The sequence below is a fragment of the Borostomias antarcticus genome, assembly GCF_949987555.1.
Source record: "Borostomias antarcticus genome assembly, chromosome: 17".
Classification (NCBI taxonomy): Eukaryota; Metazoa; Chordata; class Actinopteri; order Stomiiformes; family Stomiidae; genus Borostomias; species Borostomias antarcticus.
The window spans coordinates 3,319,316-3,346,815 of NC_140250.1; the positions used below are offsets into that span (position 1 = coordinate 3,319,316).

At 49.3% G+C, this 27,500-nt stretch overlaps 3 protein-coding genes across 3 annotated transcripts in view; 1 reads left to right on the forward strand and 2 right to left on the reverse strand.

Annotated features, from left to right (window-relative positions):
• Positions 1 to 4,601, reverse strand: part of gc2 (guanylyl cyclase 2) — a gene marked incomplete at both ends in the record, with an annotated part of 13,972 nt that extends 9,371 nt beyond the window's left edge. The window contains 3 exons of the mRNA XM_084451616.1: positions 96 to 275; positions 608 to 927; positions 4,160 to 4,601. Coding sequence (XP_084307742.1) covers positions 96 to 275; positions 608 to 927; positions 4,160 to 4,601 — 942 coding nt within the window. The remainder of the gene's footprint in view (positions 1 to 95; positions 276 to 607; positions 928 to 4,159) is intronic.
• Positions 4,602 to 8,666: 4,065 nt separating this feature from the next.
• On the reverse strand, positions 8,667 to 11,347 carry rasl11a (RAS-like, family 11, member A; the record flags this gene model as incomplete). The annotated part of the gene is made up of 5 exons (XM_084451704.1): positions 8,667 to 8,966; positions 9,077 to 9,247; positions 9,743 to 9,825; positions 10,000 to 10,056; positions 11,197 to 11,347. 5 exons carry the CDS (start codon positions 11,345 to 11,347, stop codon positions 8,667 to 8,669), a joined length of 762 nt encoding a protein of 253 aa, XP_084307830.1.
• A 1,023-nt stretch (positions 11,348 to 12,370) lies between these two features.
• Positions 12,371 to 26,931, forward strand: usp12b (ubiquitin specific peptidase 12b). Its single transcript, XM_084452191.1, has 11 exons — positions 12,371 to 12,509; positions 14,283 to 14,363; positions 14,573 to 14,656; positions 14,938 to 15,067; positions 15,398 to 15,681; positions 16,940 to 17,016; positions 17,247 to 17,330; positions 18,127 to 18,174; positions 19,386 to 19,535; positions 19,793 to 19,871; positions 23,850 to 26,931. The coding sequence occupies exons 1-11, from the start codon at positions 12,462 to 12,464 to the stop codon at positions 23,949 to 23,951; spliced, it is 1,167 nt and encodes a 388-aa protein (XP_084308317.1). The 5' UTR covers positions 12,371 to 12,461; the 3' UTR covers positions 23,952 to 26,931.
• Positions 26,932 to 27,500: the final 569 nt, after the last annotated feature.

The following is a 27,500-nucleotide window of genomic DNA, read 5'->3' on the forward strand; positions in this document are numbered from 1 at the left end:
TCAACTTAATCCCAGACTCAGACAGAAAGCATTCTAAGCATTCTCAGCTAAAAAATGCGACGTAAAAAAAACCTAGTCCGGTTTAAATGGCCGACCTTGATGGCCGTCTCCACCCAGCTGTCCTCAGCAGAGGCGACGACGGCGACGTGCGCCCAGTGGAAGTACCGCATGAGGCTGAGCAGCGCGCGGGCGGGGCGGGGCATGGAGCGGGCGAAGGTCGGGTGGCTGCGGACCTCGTCCAGCTCGTGGCCCTCGCACGCCCAGGAGAACAGCGCCTAGGAGAGGGGCGAGAGAGGACGGGGGGTGGGGGAGAGAACAGCCGCTGCAGGTTCGGTAGAAGAATGGCGTTTATTTGATAGTTCGCCGGCGAAACGTCTTTAAAGCGGGAAGTGCTTGTTCCCCCGGGGTTGGCTGGTCATCCTCCCTCACCTCATTCCATCTCCATACCCACCATGTGACCTCCCTCTGACTTCCAGAGGCTAGCTCCACCCATCCCCGATGTCGACCCTAGCCCTAACTTCCAGAGGCTAGCTCCAGTCACCACCAACGTCGACCCTAGCCCTAACTTCCAGAGGCTAGTTCCAGCCACCACCAATGTTGCCCCTACCTTGTTCCAGCCCTGGCCCAGCAGCGACGCGCCTTCGCAGTACCCGGGGTTGGCCAGTCCGACGAAGCCCGTGGCCTTGGTGTAGAACCCCAGGAACCCGGCCAGCGCCCGGGACGTGTTGCATGCCTCGTCCAGGACGACGTAGTCGAAGGTGGACGTCCGCGCGAAGGCGGGGTCGGCGTTGAGCCGGCCGACAGCCAGCCGGGCCGCGGCGGCGGGCAGCGCCTTGGCGAACAGCGGGTCACATGACCACGGGCCGACCACCCCGACCCGGAACACGCCGGCCGCCGCGGGAGGGGGCGGGGCGAGGAGCAGGAAGAGGAGGGGCCAGAGACGGAGGGAGAGGCGGAGGGAGAAATGGAGAGAGGGAGAGGGGAGGAGAGGAAGGAGGGAGGAAGAGGAGGAGGGGTGAGGGTCGGGATGGGCGTGATGGCGATTGGTCCATTTTTGAGATGTGGCGCGACAGGCACTGGGCGGTCGGCGCATCTCACACGGTATGCACACGCTAAGCGCACGCGCGCGTTCCGGCACTCACAGGTTCCTCAAGGTTCCCCAAAATCCCTGGAGAGAGGGAGGAGGACAGGAAAGAGAGAGAGGTGGAGAGAAGAGAGGAAGGGTTAAAGAAATGAACAGGCTAGTCCAAGTGTATGTTGGGTGGTAAAGGTACTGTATTTTTTTCAGGGCTTAACTCTTGATGAAACATACTTCCGCACCCCTATCAGGGAATCTGCAGGTAATACAAGGTTGTACTACTTTCTTAAACTACAACAGGATTATATGAATGTGACCCCGCTGCACTTGGAACAGTTTATAATCATAATCCCCATTCAGAACACGCCTGATTCTGTGTGTGTGTGCACCATAGACGGATTATGAAATGATGGGCCCCTGGGCACAGACACGTAAAGGGCCCCCCCCACCCATTTAATTTATCGCCTTTTTGAATTTGCCCAATGAGACGGCATCCAAATCCAATTTGAAGATAATTATAGAAATCTCACAATAAAAGCAGCTTCACCCAGCTCGGTTCTGACTCGAGGGACCTAGTGAGGAGGACTTGCTTATTGGATTTCTCAACTACAGTATGGGCCCAAAACAGTTGAAGGCCCCATATTGCATTGAGTACTCAGCCCCTCTCAAGTACTACAGATAAACACTCATTTAAAAAGTGTCATGATAGTTTCTTTTTTTGGGACTTGTTATTGACATGAATGACTAAGCCACAAGAAAGGGCCCCCTGAGCTCTTGGGGCCCCTGGGCCTGGTAGGTCCGTTCAGTAATATGTCTGTGGTGTGTTCAGTAATATGTCTTTGGTGTGCACGCGGCCTAGAATGTTTCAAAGTCAGCCAATTGATGACAGAGATATATTATAAATGAATAGGCTTCTAACAAAATAATTAGCAAATTGTCTAAATGTTTAGGCCTGGCCTACTTGGTGTAACTAAACCAACATGAAATTTATCTCGTCCAGAGACGTCCACAAAATTGCTCTACAGGTAAAATAAACGCCTGTTGGACGATAAACTTACGGTGAGTTGCCCTACCATACCAGGATGACATGAAGGCCACGTCCCAAAATGCCACAGAAATCGTAAGTTTGAGCGCCGTCCTCATCACATATCGCGTCGAGAAATCCAGCGGCAACCGTCAACATTTCACATAGCTAAACCTTTATATGGGCTAGTATAACAAAAAGGTAAGTTCCGTAATATACCGTTTCTAGTAAAGTAGGCTACAAAACTATGTAAAGAGACAATAGAGAGCGCGAGGGCTCCAGGTAGGGTGCTCGTGCGCCATATTCTACAGGTGAGAGCACGCACTCATCATAATCCACTGAACATCCTCTCATAAGGAAAGCCTGTACCCGCAGATTAAATCAAATCCAATCAGTACAGTTGTAGATGACACTCCGCAATTCCAGCTTCATTTCATTGTAGGCTACACCACAGAGCCACAGTGAAAATCTGCCACTATCGCAACAGGTTGACAGTCAAATAAAGACAAACAAAAATATGCATTTTAATATTGTAAAGAATTCAACGTGTGCTTTCTTTGACAGTCTTCCACTGGTTATTAAAGACAAAAGCAGATGTCTCCGTCTTCTAGTCCTATAGGCTATGCTCCACAAAATAGCATAGGCCTAATTAGTCATATTCCCTCTAACTGACAGCTCGTTTCTCCTGCTGGAACGTTCTAGAACCAACAGGCGGATGACAGGCAGACGGCCTGCGGTTGGAACTCTCATCAACCCAACATTCCATTATGGATTCCCCTGTCTTCTGACAGATTTGATTTACATTTACACTTTTACAACTTTTTCCCTCTCTCCCTCTGTGTCTCTCTCTCTTTCTCCCTGGAACAGATGGGTTTGAGGAATGCGTGCGGCGCGGTTGGTGGTCTGACTGTAGGAGGTGTAGCAGAGCAGCGCTGCACGTTGCTTGAGAAGCTAGCACTCGTTAATGACCGGGAATTCCTCTATGGTCTAATGGCGTTGTTAGTATTCCTATGCGGATGGTAAAGGGTTCGAATCCCGCCCTTTACAGAGGTAGAATGTGGTTACCTACCCCCTAAACGCTGGGCGTCCTAGGCCCAGTTCTCTTCTCCGTCCACGTTGGAACTTCATCATAGCCACTAGGGGGTGGTACACGACTGGAGCTTCAGCCAGACTTACTCGTGAGCAGATATAGTGTAGTCTACCCTGCTATCAAATACTCCTTCCCGCGGAAATCTCCGGAGCATAGAGTGTAACTCTGGAACTCAGAGCAGAATGATAAATAACAGATTACTGATTACGCTGGCGCTCATTCTCCCATCCTGGAGCCGTCTGTGCGTGACAGGCAGTTTATAGCCTTTGCACAATATCTGTGTTTTAACGCTACGAGTGATCTGTGGGGGAAACAACGTCAGCGTGTTATGGGTTTGGCAGAACTCTACCCTGTTAACGTTGATCATCAGTTTCGCTTGTGTGTGTGTTCTCTCTCTCTCTCTCTCTCTCTCTCTCTCTCTCTCTCTCTCTCTCTCTCTCTCCAACTCCAGGTCCCAGCCAACACAAACAGCCAGAATAGGGCCTGACTGGACCAAGCTGGTCCAGTAAGTAACATTGATAATGTAACATGGATAACGTAACACCGCTTGAATAGAAGAGAAACTGGTCACTTGATTAGTAGTGTAGTAGTGTAGTAGTAGGTAGTATGAGGGTTTTGTTAGAAACTCCCTCTCCTTACTCCCTCAATCTTCTCTCTCTCCCCACCCCCCCTCTCTCTCCCCCTCCTCTCTTTTCTCCCAAGGGAAGTTGGGCTCTTGTATGTTCTCCCTGTCTGAACTCCACTTCCTGTCTCTCTTGATAACAGAGATGAGGTGTTGACGTTTCATCCCTCTGTCTCTGCCCTCCTCCCTCCCTCCCTCACTCTCCCCCACCCTCTATCTCTCCCTCCCCCCTCCTTACTCATTCCCTCCCTCCCTCTTCCTCTCCTCCTCCCTCTGTCTCTCCTCTCAGGCGCTGACGCCTCCTCCCTCCCTGAGCACGGCGACAGACAGCTGTTCTGCGTCCACCGGGCGAGTCCGTAGCTGGTCTGTCCTGCGTCCACCGGGCGAGTCCGTAGCTGGTCTGTTCTGCGTCCACCGGGCGAGTCCGTAGCTGGTCTGTTCTGCGTCCACCGGGCGAGTCCGTAGCTGGTTTGTTCCGAGTCCGTAGCTGGTCTGTTCTGCGTCCACCGGGCGAGTCCGTAGCAGGTCTGTCCTGCGTCCACCGGGCGAGTCCGTAGCTGGTCTGTCCTGCGTCCACCGGGCGAGTCCGTAGCTGGTCTGTTCTGCGTCCACCGGGCGAGTCCGTAGCAGGTCTGTTCTGCGTCCACCGGGCGAGTCCGTAGCAGGTCTGTTCTGCGTCCACCGGGCGAGTCCGTAGCAGGTCTGTTCTGCGTCCACCGGGCGAGTCCGTAGCCGGTCGGTCCTGCGTCCACCGGGCGAGTCCGTAGCCGGTCGGTCCTGCGTCCATTCCCCCCAGATCAGTCACACGTATTTCCACGCAGGCAGGAAGAGAGAGAGACACACACGCACGCATGCCGGAAAAGCAGATGGCTTCTCGAACCTCATCCTCTCCGACCGCCGGACGACGCCGGACAGTTCTTCTCCTCAGTTGCAGAGTTGCGAGGCTGGAAGACACCGTGGGAGGTCAAGGCTCAAGCCCGACCTCCCAAGCTATGTTTAGCTGTGTTCAAGCCATGTTCAAGATATGTCGAACTATGTTTAGCTATGTTCAAGTGTCTCTCTCTCTCTCCCTCCCTCCCTCCCTCTCTCTCCCTCTCTCTCTCCCTCCCTCTCCCTCTCTCTCTCTCTCCCTCTCTCTCTCCCTCGTTCTCTTTCAACCCAGAGGCCGGGCGTTGGCTTAAGCCCTTGATGATCACTCAGGGGGATGGAAAGTCGTTCGTTTTCGAGGAGCGGAGTGACCTCATCGGTTACGGCGGCGCCGGGACGCGGGGGACACGGGAGAGCCGAGAGGGGTGTCGGAGCGAGAGAGGGGCGGAGGACGGCGACGGGGGAGGGCGGGACGCATCCACATCTGCTTATTAGGGAAGAGAGAGGGAGAGAGAGGCGTCGTCTCCGCCGTTCACGCACGCACGCACGGGACAGGGCCGTTCGTCATCCTGGCGTCCGTTACATCAACGAGGTCACCTTTTTTTCGACGAGGCCTCGCGTCAAGCCATACTTTAGCGTCGCGTACGCGCGGCCATGCTCTGATACTTAAGCCCCGCCCCCTGCCCCGCCCCGCCGCCGGACGGAAAGTCCCGGGTCGGTCACACGTCAGTTTCTCCGTCGGGAGACAAATAAACTTGAACCTTGAACCTTGTTTCCCGCGATTTGGATTCCGCAACAAACAAGAATGTCTCCGTGCGCCAATGTCAGCAGCCATAACCGTTCAACTCCGAGAGGGAGATGGAGAACGCCGTAGATGGAACGTTCACATGTGGCACACTCCGTTCCCCTGGGTATTCCTCACAGGCGCACACGTTCTCACGCGAACACACACACACACACACCTTGGGACACACACAGACTTTCTGGGCCGGGTGTAGGAGAACCGTCTTCTTTTCATCTCCTGCTTTGGATCTTTTTTCATTGTACCTGAAGAAATGAATGGCTTCCATATGCTTCTGTTTTTTACGAGGGCCAGGGGCAGTGTGTGTGTGCGTGTGTGTGTGTGAGAGAGAGAGAGCGAATGGGTGGGGTAGGACGTTTCTGTAACACACTGTCCTTGGACAGTGTAGAAAAGATGTGTTTTGTGTGTGTGTGTATTTGTTTATTTGTATTTGTACAGGCAATGTGGGGACCTTGGTACTTCTCTCTCCCAAACACACACACGCACATCATTTCTCTCTTCTACAAACACACACTTTCTCTCACTCACACACACACACACGCACTCTGTCTCTCTCTATCTCTCTCTCACAGATACATACACGCACACACAGCGTGCTAGTCTGTGCTAGCCAACCAAAACTAATATTAGTGAGAGGAACAGTTAGTACTCTGGGATATAGCCATGACAAATCTGTCCCTGCTGCGCCCCTGGATATGGACTCAGCTCACTGGCCAGGCCCTCAGTTGTCATGCAGCTTCTAGAAGCCAAGCCCAAACGTCAGAGCTCTTCTTCGTCTGTGGTGGTCTGTCTAGCTACTGCTTGAACGTGACTTCTTCTGTGGTGGATCACCGTATCCAGCTACTGTTCGGATCTGACTTCTTCTGTGGTGGTTGGCTATCTGGCTACTGTCTGCTTGCCTGTTCTTAACGTATGCATAAACATCATAACTCACGCGGACGTCCTCGGAGGTCAGTATAGCTCCTTGTCTGCTGTTCTTTGTCTTACAGTAAGAACCCATGCACAGACTCATAGGAACACATACTGTAGGAAATGCACTGGAAAGTGGAGAGAGTGTTTCAGACTGCCGGTCCTGATTGGTTCACTGGAATCAAGGGGCTCCTGGCAGTGGCACACAGGAAAAGGGTTTTTAACTGGCCTGCGGTGTGTGTGTGTGTGTGTGTGTGCATGTCTGTTTGTGTGTGTGAGAGAAAGATTGTGTGTGTGTGTGTGTGTGTGACTTTGTGTGTGTGTGAGAGATTGAGTGTGTGTGTGTGTGTATGTGCATGTCTGTTTGTGTGTGTGAGAGAAAGATTGTGTGTGTGTGTGTGTGTGTGACTTTGTGTGTGTGAGAGAGATTGAGTGTGTGATAGAGAGTGCTTGTGTGTGTGTGTGTGTATGTGTGTGTGTGTGTGTGTGTGTGTGTGCGCGTGCACAATAAGTGGGAGTTAGGATAGTGGAACAGGAAAAGGAGGAAATTAAAATTAAAACAGCTTTAAGAACACAGGCCAGTTCCAACTGAAGTTCAAGTGGTTTTAATTGGCATTTTTCAAACGACTACATCAGCACTGCCACACAGTCCCGACACACATGCACACTCACACACACATACACATTATGAGATGAACCTCCTCCTACTGACCCAAGTGGAGCTCTGCTGGTTTTCTAGGTTAAAGGTCAAGGGTCAGGGGTCGGGGAGCATATTGGGAAGGTGGGGGTGGGGTCACAGAGAGAGACATTCCAGATGCCAGAGGAATTTGTCGTTATCAGAGATCTGTCTGCAGGCGAGCGTGTGAGTGTGTGTGTGTGTGTGTATGTGTGTTTTTTTTTGTTACACATGGATCCTTGTGTGAATGTTTGTTTATGTGTGTGTGTGTGTGTGTGTGTGTGTGTGTGTGTGTGTGTGTGTGTGTGTGTGTGCGTGCGTGCGTGCGTATGTATGTGTGTGTGTGTGCGTGTGTGTGTGAGTACATCCCAGAGGATTGTGAGTGGGGAGGTCCCTAACCTCTGGTGTGAGTTAAAAAAGTCTGACACAGCAGAAAGAGGTGAGAGGCCATGAGAACTCCTAGTCAACAGTCCACCCACACACACACACACCCACCCCCCCCCCCACCTCCACACACACACAGAGCATAGTATCATACAGGCTCTGGGTATGCAGATCAAGGACCAGTACTGTATGTACTACACCAGACATAACCAAAAGTATGAGGAGATCCCAAAGATCAGAGTCAGAGTCTAGGTCGAGGACTAACTTCAACCCACACACACACAGCATTCAGGGCTCTTTCCCAGAGAGAGGTCAGAGGTCAAACCCAAATCCGTCCTCGTGAGAGAGGAGAGAGTACTGCACTGAAATCCTCCAAATAGAACCAGCTTCCCAGAAGGCAGCTTGTCCTCCACAACGCAAATCACGTCAGTGGAGATTTCCAATAGTGATCGTTCCCTCGCTTCCTGGTTCGAGTGGCTGGGAACCTGAGCTCTTTACTGTGGAATCGCATTTCCCCTAAGCACCGTTCTGTGGTCAGTTGAGCTATTTCCCCCGCGATGGTTTGGGTTAGGGCTGGGGGTAGGGAAATCTGATCCCGGATCTGCGGTCGGGGGCTTTTGTTGAGGGGAGGCAGGTTGGCTGTGGATGGATTGATGACAAGCTGGGTTGGTTTAGCAATGAAATCTGATTAGCCCCATCGCCTGCAGTTACAGTTAGCGATCCTTCATTGCACGCACAGTATTCTAGGTACAATGCCTTTTTTGGGGGGCATTCTTTCATGTATTCAAATGTGTTCAAACAACGAGGATTGCTGGATTGCTGAGGTGGGATAGGTAATCTCGGTGAGGCCTACAGATTGGTCTGTCAGACCTACCAATCAAAGCATCTCTACGCAGCGCAATCTTTATTTCAGCATGCTGAGTCGCTATTGGTCGGTTCGCCAGGCGGGACAGTGACATCACAACTGCCACTGAATCACAAACTCCTATCAGCTTGCTTGTTCCACTCCTGAAGAACGGTTTATTTTCATTTGTTTGTTTTAGCTCCGTTCCATAATACTCCACAGAAACGGAACACAGAACGATTTATCAAGCGATCCGCTCTTTAGTCCAACTATGACATCACGTCCCGAGTGTTCCTCAAACTCCAAACAGTGTCCAACGCCGTGTTGCAAAACTTTCAGAAACTCCTCATCATCATCATCATCTTCGTCATCACAGGGCGGTGGACGACTTCCCCTTGGAGGAGAGGACCTGCCGGAACCTTCTCTTCAGCTCCTGCATGTTGGGCGACTTGGGGCGCGCCAGGTGGAGCCCGCCCCTCCTCTTCTCGCCGTTGGCCCCGCCCAGCGCCCGGCTCACGTCCTGGCAGAGGTGCAGGAAGGCGCCGTGCACGCCCTCGTGGTTCTCCCGGGCCGACGCCTCGAAGTAGACCCCGCCCAGGGAGGCGGCGAGGGCCTCTCCCTCGTTGGCCGGGACCTGGCGGGCGCGGAGGAGGTCGGACTTGTTGCCCACCTGAGGGGGTGGGGTGTGGAGTCAGAGATTAATACATTCATCCATTCATCCATCCACTCACTAATCCATTCACACACACACACTCACACACACACACACGGGGGACCCACCAGGATGATGGGGATGTTTCCTGAGGGGTGTATGCGTCTGACGTGCTGGTAAAGAGGCTGGATGGTACGGTAGCTGCTGTGGTCTGTGATAGAGAACACCAGGATGTATCCATCCGCCCAGTAAATAGACCTGTTGATCTGCTCCTGACAATATAGACCCTCCGCATCGTCCTGGAGGGCAGGGGGACGAGGGAGAGAGGGGGAGAGAGGAGAGAGAAAGTTACTTGGGCTTAAACAACTTTCTTTGGCTACAGCCGCTGACATTTATTTATTTTTTAAATCCTCAAAAAAGCGCTAAACAATCAGGCAATGTTTTTGCTTCCTGCCAATGGTCTGGTTTGGACGAGAGGAAGTGATGTCACAGACGTTTCCTCACACACATACCACAGGGGCATTGTGGATGAGGGTACGTGCCAGACCGCACACTCTCTTGGTCTTTAGCCAAGGTTTGTTTATATACATGAGACCTTCTCAAAGCTACGAGATAACTACCCACTCCCCCCCACCCCCCGGCCAGGCACTGCCACGATAATGAGTCCGGCGAAGATCGGAAGGAAACGATCGGGAGAGAGAGAGATAGGCTAAGAGACCCAGATCACAGACGTGGAGTTCCTAGAACAGACCCTCGAGTGGGGTCTGTTTGTTTTACGGTGCGGTGCGGCCTACCTGCAGGGCGACGCAGGGTGTGTCTTGGACCTGCAGGGAGACCTGCTCCCCGTCTAGGTTGATCTTCCTGGAATAGAGAGCACCTGAGGGGAGAGACATACAATATGATGCTCTAATACATGTAATAACGCTGTTATAAACATTAAGTTAAAAGTTGACTGTGGAGCTGGATATGATGATATTAAGTGCACACTAATGAGATTATATCGAGTTATATCTTATCTAACGCTTTTAGATATCAAGATGGAAAAAGTCACCTGTGTTTGCTTCATAGTCCCCGATGAACCTCTTGGTGAGGAACCTGACAATCAAAGCTGTGAGGAAATAAAGCCCTGAATGAGAACCATTACATTACAGTCATTTAACACACTTTTATCCAGCGACTTACAATAATTGCATTTATCGTAGGTAGTGTACTACTGCTCGCCAGAACTCACAAATGCATCTCCCCTCTAAACAAGTGACCAAGAACATAATCTAGTGCTAAAGCTAAAGTAGCTTTAGGAGTTGCAAAATATAAATAAATAAATGAGTTTTTGAGCCTGCGGCGGAGTTTTGAGCCTGCGGCAAAAGATGGGCATCGACTCTGCTGTGCTGACGTCAGTGGGCAGTTCATTCCACCACTGCGGGGCCGGGAAAGAAAAGAGCTGTGACTGTCTATCGACCACAGGGGCCTCGGGATGACAGGGCAGCCAATCACCCCGAGGTAGCAGAGTGTAGTGGTTGGCAGGAGGGAGGTGTTCCTTTCTTTGCCCCAACCCTACCAGAGTTTTAAACCAGATGCGAGCTGCTGCAGGGAACGGAGAAGGGAAGTTGTGTGGGAGAACTTGGGGTGGTTGAACACCAGGCGAGCTTCGCCTTTCTGGAGAAGCTCCAGAGGTTTAATGGCTGATGCCTGGGCCCCAATAAGGAGGGACCAGCACTAGATACAGGCAAAGCACACTCGAAACGAGCTAATTTAGATGCTTTTCATGTGCTCATGGTTGTCATAGCAGCCTGTTCCTAGGTAGCTGAGCTACAGAGAGTAGGCTGCGATATCCAGATCCAGAGGCCATGCACCTCAGCTATCTGGGAATGCGCCTGTGAGTCGCCCCCTGCTGGTGAGATGATTGACTACATACACTCAGGCTATTTGAGCATAGACATCCAGACACAACAAACTGCTCAGAAGATTGATTAAAATATGAATATCCATCCTTAGTATAATGATGAGTACAGAGTAAAGAGGTGCGGGCGAATCCTCTCCATGTGTGAGTTTATGGTAGCCTATACGACCCCAAGATAAATTAGCTTTATAGAATGATTTAGAATGATTGATTTGCATAATCTTGACAATTGGGCTCGATATCTATTCGTTTCTGCAACCACCGTTTGACTGCTTTAACTCACCGTGTGAAATTGTTCATGCGTGCACCTAAGTCTCAAAGTTTCTCTAGCCTATGGCTACAGCCTACCTGTTTTCCCGACGTTGCTGGCTCCAAGAACCACAATTTTTACGTTTTTATTTGGCACGCAGTCTAGTACGGGATACTCCGGTATTGGAACTAGCAGAAAGTTGCTAGAACCACTATTCATTGTTCTAGGTTGGTCGGCAAGAAGAAGCATTTAGCAGTCCCTATCAGCTTGGTCTGGGAACGCGCCGCGTCCTTTCCTCTGCGTCCCCCAAGTGTTAGAATATTCCGTTGAGTGTCTCGCCCATGATAACCGAAATGATAACTGGCCAGTAAATCCGAAACAATCCCGCACTGCCCTTTGTCTGGGCTAAGCACCGATGGGTCAACTCGGTCGGGGTGCGCAACAATTATCTGGAGTTTAGTCTAGTCCATTTGTGGCACGTCTCAGTGGCCTCATACGATGAGTTTGATCCTGGCGACGATCCGTTAATTTGTCATTAAAATTCCAGAGTCCCGGAGACTCCAGCGGCCAGGAGAGGTTTCATACGGCATCCCGCCACTTCTTAAGACAGACCGCACTTTGGAGGAGAGGAGAGGAGAGAGGGGAGCCAGAAGAGCCGCGGAGAGAGTGATGATAAAGGGGCGTGAATTAGGCCACTGGGCTGCCTGCCCAGCAAGGGCTGACAAAGCACACACACACCCAACAGCCTTCACTGACCTACATGAAATTCTAATAAATATTTTGATGATTCTCTCGTTGATTTGGTTAGAGAAAATGTGCCGTTCATTTGATGCGATAGGCTCTGTTTTCCCCATCACATATAGCTAACTGTTTCTACAAATTAGGCCAAGTAAGTCATATGCAACTATCAATATTGCCTTTATGACTCATAGCCTTGTGGCACGGTCTCAGACAGATGAATACAGCAATCTTTGAATGACTGTAATAACCATCTGCACAGTATGCGCCTGCGTTTTAATCCCCGGTCGTGCTGACGAAGAGCCTCGTTCCCGTCCCGGTGCACGGCCGAGCCCTGAAACCAGCCTATAGGAGGCGGTTCGCCTTGTTTATCTCGATTTGTATTACGGGACGCACTGGCAGTTGGTTTATAACATCGGCCATCGCCTTGTGCACAACAGCAAAAGCAGACTCCGCCTTCCCGGCACACCCTGTGATACGAAACGGGTATTAAATAGTATAGGACCCTCGTACCTCGGCGACACTCCCCTACGAGCCGGACAGGCGAAAGGTTCCCCCGGAACTCCAGCCGCAGCGGCTGTCAACATTTTAAAATTGGAGTTCGGTCCAATATGGCGGAAGACGGATGGAAATACTGATGACAGTCCGAAAGATCGCCTCGATTTGTACGATGGTAGGTGTCGTTTTGGTCCACGATCCGCTTGCGATGGTCCGTCCACTGCGTTCAGCTAGCTAACGTTAGCATGCTTAGCTACTAGCTGGCCCCAATCGTAGGACATGACATGGGGTTTCCAGAAAGTTGTCCGGTTAGCTTGCTAGGTCAGCTAGCTCGTTTGCCCCTTCCCAGATATATTTGTTGTTGAATGGTTAGAAAGTCACTGTGTGAACGTAATGACACCGTTTCTTTTTTTAAGATCAGAGCAATATCGGCCTGGATGGTCCTCAATCGGGTTATGTTTTTCAGACACGGGGAAGCTCAACAAGGTTAGCAAGATTAGCTCTTAGCTAACCCAATGTTACCCTTCCTGATAGTTGGGTAACGGCTAACGATAGCCCATATAACCACTAATGCTGTTTAGTTAGTAGCAATCCATAATACGTAGTCGGCACTCGTACTTTTTAATCAGAGCGTATTAATCCGATAATTTTAAGTGTCAGACACTTAGTTCGTCAATTATGCAATGATAACGTTAGTTAACTACTCCAGGTCACATCATAGGACGGTTAGCTAATACCAGCTCACCGGTAGGTGGTTAGCTAAGCTCAGGTCAGACTGATGCTGATAATGATCACCCAGTTTAGCGAGACGTTATCATTGAGATCATTGACCAGATCATTGTTTTGAAGAAGGCAGTGTGATTGAACTTCATTGTAGCTAAAGGTCATTCATCTTACATCAGCTACACACAGCGCAGCCTGTGAGTCAGCAACAGCTCGCTTTCATTCCAGAATCAGAACGTGGGTGGTTCTAGAACATGAGAAATGTAAATACCAGTTCCCTTCCCATGGCAAATCCTCTAAAACGCCATTACGTTGTCAGAGAGACGTATCCATGCATGGCAATACAACCCCCATGTCAAAAATAAGTGACGTCTTTTTTTTGTTTATGTTTTTTACACGATGCTTCAGAGGGCTGTAATGTATCCCTACTCTATCCAATAGCCACCAGCCAGCCACAACACTGTCAATAATAGCCCAGCATACTTTGACAGATGTCAGGGAGAAATCGCTCTCTCTCTCTCTCTCTCTCTCTCCCTCCCTCTCTCTCCCTCAGCCTTTTAAATTTACTGGCTAGGCTGTTTCAGGGACTTAACGCTGAGCCATGCTACATACCACACTGGTGATAACCACAGACGGCTGTGTGTGTGTGTGTGTGTGCAGATTTCACCCAGATATACCACTGATCCTCCTCACCTCAGCAAAATACATCACAAGGAGGAGGATCCCTCCAAGATTCTCTCCAGTGTTTCACGGTTCATTCATCCTGTTTCCATTCTCAGCGAAGTTTTGCGTTGGCGGCTTCTGGCGGAGATTTCAGGCGCAGCTGAAGTGTAGAGATTGGTGTTGTTGAACTCCTGTTGTCACATTGTCATATAGCTAGCACAGTGATAACAACACTATTGCATAATGATTGTGAAAGATTTTTTGCACATATTCTATTTCTAAGATAAGGCAGGTGTCTAATGGGGTGGGATAGAGTGTGTGTGTGTGTGTGTGTGTGTGTATGGGAGTGCGTGCGTGTGTGTATGGGACTGTGTGCGTGCGTGTGTGTATGGGACTGTGTGTGTGTGTGTGTGTGTGTGTGTGTATGGGACTGTGTGCGTGTGTGTGTGTATGGGACTGTGTGTGCGTGTGTGTGTGTATGGGACTGTGTGTGTGTGTGTGTGTATATGGGACTGTGTGTGTGTGCATGTGTTTTATCAGTGCTCTTGTCCCTCCCCCTCAGGGCGCCAATGCCTCAGCCTTGGAGAAGGAGATTGGACCGGAACAGTTTCCCGTCAATGAACACTACTTTGGATTGGTCAATGTAAGTGCCAGTCATTGGAAACCCCTGTTTTCTCAACTCCGCTCACCTACTTCGCTTTTCATACGTATACCAATCAATGACTTTGTTGACCCGTAAAGAAGAATAATGAGACTTTTCTACTTGTTTTGACTATCCGCACCTCCTTGCTGTCTCTACTCTCTCTCCCCCTCATCCCTCAACCCCCCCTCCTCCTCCTCCTCCTCCTCCAGTTTGGTAACACCTGCTACTGCAACTCGGTGCTGCAGGCTCTGTATTTCTGCCGTCCGTTCAGAGAGAAGGTCCTGGCCTACAAGGTGCTTCACTGTTGTAATTTGGCCTCCTAGCCGTGTGAACAATTTCCTCTTATTTTTGAGTGCTACTCGTGTGAGCTTAGCTATCCTCTTTCTAAAGTGTGTTGTGTAACTCGTGTTAAAATTACAATAATAGCACCTTTGAGGTTTTTTTTATTTTTCAATTTTTTAAAGAAATACTACTGTGATGTTTCTTAAAATTGACTGTACGAATACAAGTGCAACAAGTTTTAAATATATGGAAAGTTGAATGAGGTGGATGCGTCGGTTTGATTCGATACAAGGTGCAGCCCCGGAGGAAGGAGTCCCTCCTCACCTGCCTGGCCGACCTCTTCAACAGCATCGCCACGCAGAAGAAGAAGGTGGGCGTCATCCCCCCCAAGAAGTTCATCTCCCGCCTGAGAAAGGAGAATGGTGAGATGGGGGGATGGAAAGAGAGGAGTAGAGAGAGGGAGGGAGGGGATGAGAGGACAAGAGCAATTATTTAAAAAATGTTGGTTATCTTTCCTCATTCCATCCTTCATCTCCTCTGTTCTCTCTCATTTCACAACCCCTCTCTCTTCCTCTCTCTCCTTCTCTCTCTCCCTCTTTCTCTCATCTCTCTCTCCCACTCTTTCCCTCTCTCCCCCTCTTTGTCTCTCTTTCCCTTTCTCCCTCTCTCCCTCTACCTCTCTCTCTACTTCTCTCTACCTCTCTCCCTCTCTTTCTCTCCCTCTCCTCTCATCCCTTCTTCCGCCCCTCCAGAGCTGTTTGACAACTACATGCAGCAGGACGCCCACGAGTTCCTCAACTACCTCCTCAACACCATCGCCGACCTCCTTCAGGAGGAGAAGAACCAGGAGAGACAGCAGAACGGGAAGCTCCTCCAGAACGGAGGAGGAGGAGGAGGGGTGGGAGGAGGAGGAGTGGGGGGGAGCAGCGTCGGGGGAGAAGGGGGGGAGGAGGGCGAGAAGACGCAGCAGACCTGGGTCCACGAGATCTTCCAGGGGACGCTGACCAACGAGACGCGGTGCCTCAACTGCGAAGCCGTGAGTACCGGGGCGGTCGTGAAGGAAGAGGTCACGCCGGGCGTTTTGGGCTCCCGGTCACGCCGGGTCGTCCCCCCCCCCCCCCCCGCAGTCCCCCGTGCACGGGTAGCTTGGCGTCGCCAGCCTGATCTAGCGAGCTCACATTCGATTTCACTCCGCAAATCAGTCTGGACATCCAACCGTTCTAACGGAATCCATTCGAACCCAGATTGGTTCGTGCCAATCACAACCGTTTATCTAACATGGGGCGGGTTTAATCTTATGTAGTTTTTATTCCTTTTTATTTAAGATCAAGGAGACCTTTATGCTGATTTTCCTACATATTTTTTAACCGAGACTGGGCGGCTGGAAGTCTCTCCCAAGTCTCTTTCACTCTTTGGTGAAAACTACTTTTTTTTGGGGGGGGGGGGGGGGGGGGGGTGAGTCTGGCTTCCAGACGAGGTTACTGATCGATCTGTCTAGACTGGGACTATGCAGGGTCCAGGGTCCTTTGCATGAGCCAAGACTAAAAAGTCGGATACTATTAAACATGTTTGATTTTACCGGAACGTCAAGACGAGAAAAAGACTGACTTAAGATGGCTCTGATTACCACCTGAAACGAGATGACGCAAGCGCTCTCCGATTCTATCAAAACTCTCATGATTTTATTCCGATAGATGGCCTTACAAAATGAATGAGGTTATGGAATATGATGTCCAGGGTAGACGCAACTTGAGGTCTGTTTAGCAGGCCTACATCAAAAGACTAATATATCCTAATATAATAATAATAATAATAATAATAATAATAATAACAACAACAACAACAACTTATACTGAATAACGAATTAGGCCTACAAGTTAATTACTAATGAATACGGATCATCCTAATTTGGAAATGTAGGCCTGAGAAAAAGCTGACCAAGATGCAGCCCTAAATAAATGCATTGGAAAAGTTTTTATTTAGGAACCAATTATTTTCATAAATAAGTGTCAGGGTCTGTTTACAGCACGCGCAGGCCCAGGGTTGCGAATAGTACTGTGATAAGCGTGAACTTGATCACTTCTGGAGACGCTGATGAGACGCTCGTGTGGCGTGGAGCTCGTTCTCGTTCTCGTCTTGGTCTTCAAGGCGACGCTGTGCGACCCAGGCCTTGGTGAGGAAGAGGAGCCGGAATGGGAGCCCCAGCCCTGGCCAGTTTCCTAGAGCCCTATAGGGTTTGGATAGGGCTGAGTGTAACTGGGGCTCTGCTGTGTGTCTTGTGTGTGTGTGTGAAGGTGAGCAGTAAAGACGAAGACTTCCTCGACCTGTCTGTGGACGTGGAACAGAACACCTCCATCACACACTGTCTAAGGTACAGTCGCGCACACACACACACACACACACACACACACACACACACACACACACACACACACACACACACACTCACAGTCTCAAGTACAGGACATTACATACACTTCCATCTGTCACTATTCACCCTATTCTCACCTGTGCCCCCCTCTCCCCCCCCCCCCCTCTCTCTCTCTCTCTCTCTCTCTCTCTTTTCCCCTTCTCTCTCTCTCTCTCTCTCTCTCCCCACAGGGGCTTCAGTAACACAGAGACGTTATGTAGTGAATACAAGTACTACTGTGAGCAGTGTCGGAGCAAGCAGGAAGCCCAGAAAAGGTATGACTGAGACGGGAGGCGGGGTCTCGGATGTTAGGGGTGATGCGATTGGACGAGAGCACACTCGAACACAAACGATTTTCCCGAGAAACTCCCCATTTTCATTGCCCTCTCCCGATTTCTCCGAGGGTCACAATTCTCCTGTATTTCTCCCAAGTTCTCCCATGACAAATATTCACACCTTTTTTCCCTTAGTAATAAGGAAAGTGTTAGATTATTAGATTGAAGATATAGCTTTTTTCATGCGGGTTCATAGAGTGTTTTTAGGTTTGATTTTTATTTTTTATTTTTTGCCCATACCAATCAATCTCTCTCTCTCTCTCTCATCCCTGTTTATCTACTGTTCAGGTCTGTAATTAAGTGCTCTTGATGCAGTACATTAGTGAGAGCGGGGTCTAAACGATGCCAGAGGCAGAATTGGGTGCTCAGACATAAACACTCACGAACAGGCCTGCTACTGTACACACACACACACACACACACACACACACACACACACACACACACACACACAAAAGAGACAGGCCACACACCGGGGTTATCGCTAATGGCATTTTGGAGCGTTAGCCGAGGTGCCTTGCATCTCCAGACGCGCCTCGCTGTCCAAGCTCAGCCCCCGAGGACGAGAAACCTCGGGGTTAAGATCCTGTTGAAATGTCTTCCTGCTAATCGTCTAATCCTAAATCATAACTACTACTCTCTCTGTCCTTCCTCCTCTCTCCTCCCTGTCCTACGCGCCCCATGCCCCCCCCCCCCCTCACGCTCTTCCTTCCTATCCTCCTCCCCCCTCCTCCAGGATGCGCGTGAAGAAGCTCCCCATGATCCTGGCCCTCCACCTCAAGAGGTGTGACACAGCGCAGCACACCGTGACATATATCACACCGTATATCACACCGTATATCACACCATATATCACACCGTATATCACAGTATATCACACCGTATATCACAGTATATCACACCGTATATCACACAGTATATCACAGTATATCACAGTATATCACACCGTATATCGCACCGTATATCACACCGTATCACACCGTATATCACAGTATATCACACCGTATATCGCACCGTATATCACACCGTATCACACCGTATATCACACCGTATATCACAGTATATCACACCGTATATCACACCGTATATCACAGTATATCACAGTATATCACACCGTATATCACACCGTATATCACACCGTATATCACACCGTATATCACAGTATATCACACAGTATATCACACAGTATATCACACCATATATCACACCGTATATCACACCGTATATCACACCGTATATCACACAGTATATCACAGTATATCACAGTATATCACACCATATATCACAGTATATCACACAGTATATCACAGTATATCACCGTATATCACACCGTATATCACACACCGTATATCACACCGTATATCACAGTATATCACACAGTATATCACAGTATATCACACCATATATCACAGTATATCACACCGTATATCACAGTATATCACAGTATATCACACAGTATATCACCGTATATCACACCGTATATCACACCGTATATCACACAGTATATCACACCATATATCACACAGTATATCACACCATATATCACACTGTATATCACACCGTATATCACACCATATATCACACCGTATATCACACCGTATATCACACCGTATATCACACCGTATATCACACAGTATATCACACCGTATATCACACAGTATATCACACAGTATATCTTTATAGCCGCGTGTTGGGTTTGACGCAAGCAACTGAGATCTCTCCTCTCCTCTCCTCTCCTCTCCTCTCCTCTCCTCTCCTCTCCTCTCCTCTCCTCTCCTCTCCTCTCCTCTCCTCTCCTCTCCTCTCCTCTCCTCTCCTCTCCTCTCCTCACCCCTCTCCCCTCTCCTCATCTTCTTTCCTCCCCCCTCTTCCCCCCCCTCCTCTCTTCTCCTCTTCTCTCCTCTCTTCTTTTGCGCTCCCCTCTTCTCTCCTCCTCCCCCCCCCCCCCCCTCTCCTCCCCTCTTCTCTCCCCTCCCCTCCCCTCCCCTCTCTCAGGTTCAAGTACATGGACCAGCTCCACCGCTACACCAAGCTGTCCTATCGCGTCGTCTTCCCGCTGGAGCTCCGCCTCTTCAACACGTCCGGGGACGCCACCAACCCGGACCGCATGTACGACCTGGTGGCCGTGGTGGTGCATTGTGGGAGGTAAGAGGATGAGAGTGTGTGAGAGTGCGTGTGAGAGTGCGTGTGAGAGTGCGTGTGAGAGTGCGTGTGAGAGTGCGTGTGAGAGTGCGTGCGTGTGTGTGTGCGTGCGTGTGTGTGTGCGTGTGTGTGTGTGTGTGTGTGTGTGTGTGTGTGTGTGTGTGTGTGTGAGAGAGAGAGAGAGAGAGAGAGAGAGAGTGTGTGTGTGTGTGTGTGTTCCTGCCAGTAATGTATCTGTTCTGTTCTCCGCCCCCTCCCAGCGGTCCTAACCGTGGTCATTACATCACCATAGTGAAGAGCCATGGCTTCTGGCTGCTCTTCGATGACGACATCGTCGAGGTGAGCGACGCGGGTTTGCTCTCTCTCTCTCCTCCCCTGTCATCTCTCTCTCTCTCCTCCTCTGTCATCTCTCTCTCTCTCCTCCTCTGTCATCTCTCTCTCTCTCCTCCCCTGTCATCTCTCTCTCTCTCTCCTCCTCTGTCATCTCTCTCTCTCTCCTCCCCTGTCATCCCTCTCTCTCTCTCCTCCCCTGTCATCTCTCTCTCTCTCCTCCCCTGTCATCTCTCTCTCTCTCTCTCTCTCTCTCTCTCTCTCTCTCTCTCTCTCCTCCTCCTCTGTCATCTCTCTCTACTCCCCTGTCATCTCTCTCTCTCTCTCTCTCCTCTGTCATCTCTCTCTCTCTCTCTCTCCTCTGTCATCTCTCTCTCTCTCTCTCCTCCCCTGTCATCTCTCTCTCTCTCTCTCTCCTCTGTCATCTCTCTCTCTCTCTCTCTCCTCTGTCATCTCTCTCTCTCTCTCTCTCTCCTCCTCTGTCATCTCTCTCTCTCTGTCATCTCTCTCTCTCCTCCTCCTCTGTCATCTCTCTCTCTCCTCCCCTGTCATCTCTCTCTCTCTCTCTCTTTCCTCCCCTGTCATCTCTCTCTCTCTCTCTCCTCCTCTGTCATCTCTCTCTCTCCTCCCCTGTCATCTCTCTCTCTCCTCCTCTGCCATCTCTCTCTCTCTCTCTCCTCCTCTGTCATCTCTCTCTCTCTGTCATCTCTCTCTCTCTCCTCCCCTGTCATCTCTCTCTCTCTCTCTCTCTCTCCTCTGTCATCTCTCTCTCTCTGTCATCTCTCTCTCTCTCTCTCCTCCTCTGTCATCTCTCTCTCTCTCTGTCATCTCTCTCTCTCTCCTCCTCTGTCATCTCTCTCTCTCTGTCATCTCTCTCTCTCTCCTCCCCTGTCATCTCTCTCTCTCTCTCTCTCTCTCCTCCTCTGTCATCTCTCTCTCTCCTCCCCTGTCATCTCTCTCTCTCTCTCCTCTGTCATCTCTCTCTCTCTCTCTCTCTCCTCTGTCATCTCTCTCTCCTCCTCTGCCATCTCTCTCTCTCTCTCTCCTCCTCTGTCATCTCTCTCTCTCTGTCATCTCTCTCTCTCCTCCCCTGTCATCTCTCTCTCTCTCTCTCTCTCTCCTCTGTCATCTCTCTCTCTCTGTCATCTCTCTCTCTCTGTCATCTCTCTCTCTCTCTCTCTCTCTCTCTCTCTCTCCTCTTCTGTTTACGTCCTCAAACAACCTGAAACAACCCTGCAGAAAGCAGAGAGCAGAAATGCATTCATGGAGACAATGACAGATAAACTACATAGTTAAACACATTAACGACTAGTTCTGATACCCGTTGGAGCACTATGGACACCGACTAAATACTGTACATACTGTACATCAGCTATCACTCCAGCTTAGCCCATCCAATCAACTTATCTGCTAGCTCTGATCCCTCCCATTGGAGCAATCTGTAATTGGCCATTTAGTCCATTATATGCCCCCCTCCCCCATCCCAGAACATGGCGGACATGTTGTATTTGGCAAGTCCCGTCTGAATGCCAGCTTGGTTTGGCTATTGTTTGCAAGTTAGCTAGCTACTACTATTGGGCGGACAATAGAACACACTAATCAATCAATCGATCAATCAATCAAAGCTTTATTTGTATAGCGCATTCCATACCCAGAGGCAACACAATGCGCTTTACAGAGAACAAGGGAGGTGGGCATACGTCCCACCCCTACATATTCCAGAGGGAAGAAAAAAAACTGTATCACCCAACTAATGTTGGTCAATGCTGAGCACCGGAAAGATAATTCTAGAGTAGGCTGGCGCGAGGTAATAGTTCAGTGTTTCAGTTCAGTAGTTCAGTGAGTTCAGTCCTCACTGATGAGGAGGCAGAACAGTTCTATATTAGTCAGCTGGAACGCTGGGGGAGGGGCTTATTCTGAGTAGTATTTTTATTGGCTGGTGTATTTTATGTTAAGACGAGCCAAGACGGACATGAATTAAAAATCTGGCCCTGTCACGGTCTGTCTGGGACCCCTGCCAACAGGCAGAGAGAGAGACAGAGAGACAGGCAGACGGACAGGACAGACAGAGAGACAGACGGACAGAGAGACAGACGGACAGGCGGACAGAGAGACAGGCGGGCAGAGAGACAGGCGGGCAGAGAGACAGGCAGGCAGAGAGACAGGCAGACAGAGAGACAGGCAGGCAGAGAGACAGGCAGACAGAGAGACAGGCAGACGGAGAGACAGGCAGGCAGAGAGACAGACAGACAGACAGACAGACAGACAGACAGAGAGACAGACAGTCAGGCTGAGCTTAGCTCATTTATGTGGTAGAAAGATTAGACCACATAGTCAAACATATTAATGATAGACAGACCACATAGTTAATTATAGTACCAAGGTATTTCAGGAATACTTACTAGACCGGAACGTCCATACACACACACACACACACACACAAACATGCACGCACACACACACACACAGCTTTCTCCATCTCTGCCAGTATTCTGGCTGGAATAGGGCCTAGAGTTGCTTCCTGGGAATGATGTGGAATTTTTATGAATACTGTCAGAGATTAGGGATTGAGGGATGGATGGAGGAAAGGGAGAGAGAGGGAGAGAGGGAGAGAGAGAGAGAGAGAGAGGGAGGGAGAGAGAGAGAGAGAGAGGGAGAGAGAGAGAGAGGATACCTGGTTTAGATTAGTTGTACAGTAGGATTAAGGTAAGGAAACTGCGTCTGTTTCATTTCTGATACTTGGAAGCTCATTTTTCAGTCTCCTTTTTGTCTCTCGCACGCATTCACTTTTATTCGACTCTCTCTCACATGCGTTCCCTTTCATTCTCTCTCTCTCTCTCTCTCTCTCTCTCTCTCTCCCCTCTCTCTCTCTCTCCTGTGCACATTCTCCCGTACGTAAAAAACGGCACGCAGTGTGCTGTGGATCTCCGCCGTCTGGGTGCCGGCTTTCGGCTCGGACCCCCCCCCCCTCCCCCCCCTCGGCGAGGGAGTTGAGAAACCGCACGGTAGCAGCAGCTCATGGCTCTCTCTCTCCCTCTCTCTCTCGCTTAGCCACAAGCTTAGCCACAGCTGAAGGGAGGGGGGGGGGTTGGCGGGGGGGGGGGGTTGGCGGGGGTACAGTAGAGACATTAAGAGGCCTGCTTCTACTATTGGGGATGTGAGCCGGCCCTTCAGTAGTCGCCTGTTAATACTTACCGTACCAGACCGCCATAATAGACCCGGATCAAACAGGACGTAGAAACGTATTGTAGGTACGTTTGTTTTGCGCCGTCGTTCTCGATCTCGGGGATCTTAATCAAGCGCGCCCCGAGTGCCCCGTTTGACCCGTATTTGCGACCTGTGCCGTATCTACTTCATCAGGGTCTGAACTGGAAGCGTTAGGGAGAAATACAACGGAACTGATCTCAGACCAGTGTTCTCGGAGCACGTCTGGATTTAAGCCACTGGAGAGTAAGTCGCAGAACTGATCCGGGGTCAGTGTCTAAACAACGACGTTTGGTCCGACTTGCGTTTTCCACTATGACCGGGAAGACGTCCCGGTCTGACATCTGGTGGGTTGTCGGACGGGAACTGGCCGAGTCTGGAACTTTCCGAACGTTGGTCTGGCTGCCGCGGTGGTGGTAAAGTTATCATCGGTCTGAGGTTTGGCTTGTTGGATTCCTCTCCTTCCTTCCTCTCTCTCTCTCTCTCTCTCTCTCTCTCTTTCTGAGGTGGTATATTGCTTTTCTACGTCTCTTCATGCCCCCTCTCTTCTCTGGGGTGGAAATGAGACGTGGTGGTGACTGAAACAGTGACTGGAACGGTTCTAACCTCAGATGGCACGAATTTCTACATTGTTAATACAACAATTTCAAATCCCCGTCTTTTTCTTTTGAATTTCTTTGAATTTCTATCCCTCCTTTTCTGGATCTAATGCCATTTTCTCTCTCTCTCTCTCTCTCTGTTGCTCTCTCCCTCTCTTTCTAACCTCTTTTCCCTCTCCTCTAGAAAATCGACGCCCAGGCGATTGAGGAGTTCTACGGCTTGACGTCGGACATTTCTAAGAACTCTGAGTCTGGCTACATCCTGTTCTACCAGTCCAGGGACTGAACCCGCTCAATCCGAGGCACCCAAACGGGACCACCGCCCACTCCGCACGGGGGGGGGAGGGGCTTGGTCTGACTGACACACACACACACACACACAGGCTTCGCCCCTTACCACCCGTTTTTCAAGTATTCAGGCTTTGCACTGGAGCGCAGACCGCAGGGGAGCAGGATCAGAGAGTCAGACCAGGCCAAACGATGGCCGAGCTAACCGATCAGTCAAAACAGGATAACAGGACATCAATGCAGCAGCGGGGGGAGTTCATAATATCTCCTCTTCCTCGTCATCATCATCATCATCATCTTCCTCTTCTGGTTTTTGTTGGTTTGAGTTTTCCTGTTACACAGCAACATCGCTAGCCATCTGCTTTCAGCATAACGCCATCGCCAGCAGTGAGTGTTGTTGTGCCATTAACGGTGTTGCGACACCGTTTTGGTGCCATTATTGGTTTCCTGGCGCGTACGAATGAGGTCATGCCGTTTCCAGCGCCACAGCAGAGAAACTAAGCTAAGGTATTCTGAAGGTTGGTGTGTTAAAATAAAAGCAGACTGGTATCTCCAGGATGTTCGGCACAATCTACGCTGCTCATTTAACCAGCTATGACCAGCCAGTGAATATGGGTTGTTGTGACATGCTATTTTCTGACGCAGCAAACCGCAGTCTCTTGCCTCCTGTTCAAACCATGCGCAGCGCGCTTTCTGTCCTGTCAACAATGACAGCCCGAACCGTCACGTTACCAACACCTGCCAACAGCAAATGTATGTTGTTTATGTGATCCCCCCCCTCCCCCTCCCCCATCCAGAGCCTAAGAGGCGGCCATCTTGATTTTTTTCTTTTATTGACTTTAGAACGCACAAATTTCAACCAAAACATGAATTTTGTTGTTGTTGGGTTGAGGGTGGTGATTGTGTTTTCTTGTATATTACTTCACTGCCATTCTGGGGGTAAAGTTACTCTCATTCTCTTGAGTTAAAATAGAGACTCTCCTAGCCCTGTGAGTTTGTAGATATTCAGTTAGGGAGACCCGGAGGCTGTTCCAAAGTGCAGGATTGCTGAGTTAGTGGCTAACATTTAAAAAGTTACCCACTTTATATGCTTGACTTTAGTCTATACATTTGACTTTAACAAACACCAAGAAACCTAAACTTGAATATTGGTTATTGGGATGAATGTCTAGTGGTCAATTTATATCGGATATCTTTTCCTTTTAACCACGAAAATACAAAAGTAAAGTTAGCTAGCGCGCTAACTTCGCTGAAACCTCCACTAGGGGATCCCGTAGTGTGGTTAGGGGTCATTGTATTATCTGAATGTAAGTCAGTCTGCCAATGGCACGTGTAGTTCAGAAGATGGGCATCACAGTAAGAGATGGCACGTTCACGGCAGTCCAACATGCAGGTTGTACGACATACGCCTGGGGTCGGCCGACTGATCTACCAATCACCTGTCATCATAAATACCCAACCCTTATGGTTTGTAGATCGGTCAGGAGGTGCGGACGCCTCGAACCGCCCGCCGCCGACCCGCATGTGGTCTCTGTGGCCCCGCCCCCAAACCACACTCCTAAGCCCCACCCCCTTACAAACTTGACTAGGCAGATTGGCAGATTTACAACCAGCCAATCAGAGGGCAAGCTGGAACCACCACCACACCGCTTAGGCCCATCAAGTTCTTCCCAAGTCTGTGTGTTTATAGAGCGCCTTAAGAGTAGGAGTGCTGATCTAGGATCAGTTGCGCCTGTTTGAGTTAAATTATTGGATGAGGCAGAGGCCTGAGGCACTCCTACTTTGAGATGCTTGATATAGCTACTCTGGGGCATAGGAGGGCAGCATAGGGGCGGGTTTGGAACGGAGCCTCTGTCCCAAATCCAAGTGTTTTATAATTCCTCTTCATGCTGCTGCTTTAGGTTTTTAACATTGACTAACTAATTAACAAGGTTGATACTAACAAAGACTGAAAACTGACTGGTTGAGATGGTGTTGATGCCACTCCTGGATGTTAGGAACCAATCTGAAGTCTCAGATCTTCAGAGCAATCCTGTAAAATGTGTAAAATCAAATGCACCCAGACCTCTGTGAACTGGATTATATGAAGAAGGGTGGTGTTAAGAAGGGTGTTTTTTATTTAAGGATATTAATTAATATTATTATTAATGTTTATGTTAACATTTTCTTCCCTAGATGTTCACTTTTTTGATATATTATTGTTATTATTTTACTAATTAAGTCTACAATTCTTGAGTAGGCAGCTAAGACAGGAACAGAATGGGGTTGGTTTTGATTATATTTGGGTGAGAGAGATGATATTGAATATTGATATGTACATAGATAAAGAGGTTCTTATTGGAGATATAGATTATTGCTTGCTTGACACGATCATCAAACGCATACTGTAGGTATCTGTAATACCGGGCAAGACCAGGGTGAAATAGTTTAAACCAACCGAAGTGAAAACCGTGTAACAGATTAAACGCACCTCAAAGGTACCTGAGCTGTTGAAGCCAGGTCTACCACAAGGCCTGATTACCACAACACTCCCTCGCAGAAAATTTACTAATTTATAGGATTATCATGGAAAAAGTCAATATCAATATACATATATATTGATCTATATATTTAGATAATCGTGATTATGGGAAAGTCAGTAACGATATGCACTGTTTGGAATAAGTTAATTTTAAATTCGCATTTATACTTGCAAGAGTCATTCTTTATCCCCCTTCTAAATGATGTAATTATGATTTTTAATCACCCCCCCCCTACAGTATCTTGTCCACAACACCTACCAGACTCACCGGGAATGTTAACTGAATTGAACCCATGTGAGATGTGTATAAATTATTGATGAATTGCATTAAGTTGTTGAAGTGCACTTTTGAGAGGGACTGTTTGGGGCCTGAAAACAGCTCGGTGTTGCATAACAAGTGGGTGCGGTGAATTCTGGGATGATGGTCGATGGTCTCTAAACTGTAGCTCCAATTAATAAATAAGCAATGTGTTTAAGATGGAATAAGTTTACCTTGTCCTCTGTTTGTGCGTCTCGCTCTACTTTATTCTTTTAACCCCGTGTTAACACTTGCCTATTCGGTAAGAGGTTGTTTACTTGCGTCTTGAGTTTGCAACAACATCCTCCCGGGGGAAGATGACTCACGGCATTGTCTCGTGTTTCCATTCAGATTTGTTTCCCAACCCTCTGAAGAGCTCCAAAAATATGACTGATATTCCCCGAGCACTGCGTCACGCTTCAAATGTAAAACAAGATTGCTCTTCCAACTTTAGAAAGCGCACGCGCTCTCTTGTGAAAATACGCACACAAACGCACACACACTCCTCTCTTTCACACACACACATTCAGAGCTCTTCAAAGCGAATCAGAGTCGCCCCCTTCCTCCTGGGACTGGACTCATATGGACTGAATAAAAGACAAACGACAAAACAACAATTGTAGCTACATTTAATTCATGTCAGGTTAGAATACAATCCCCATTTAACAAGCATTATGCGTAAAAAATAAGATGACATTAAAGTCTAGTCTACCCACGCAGCTTGGGGG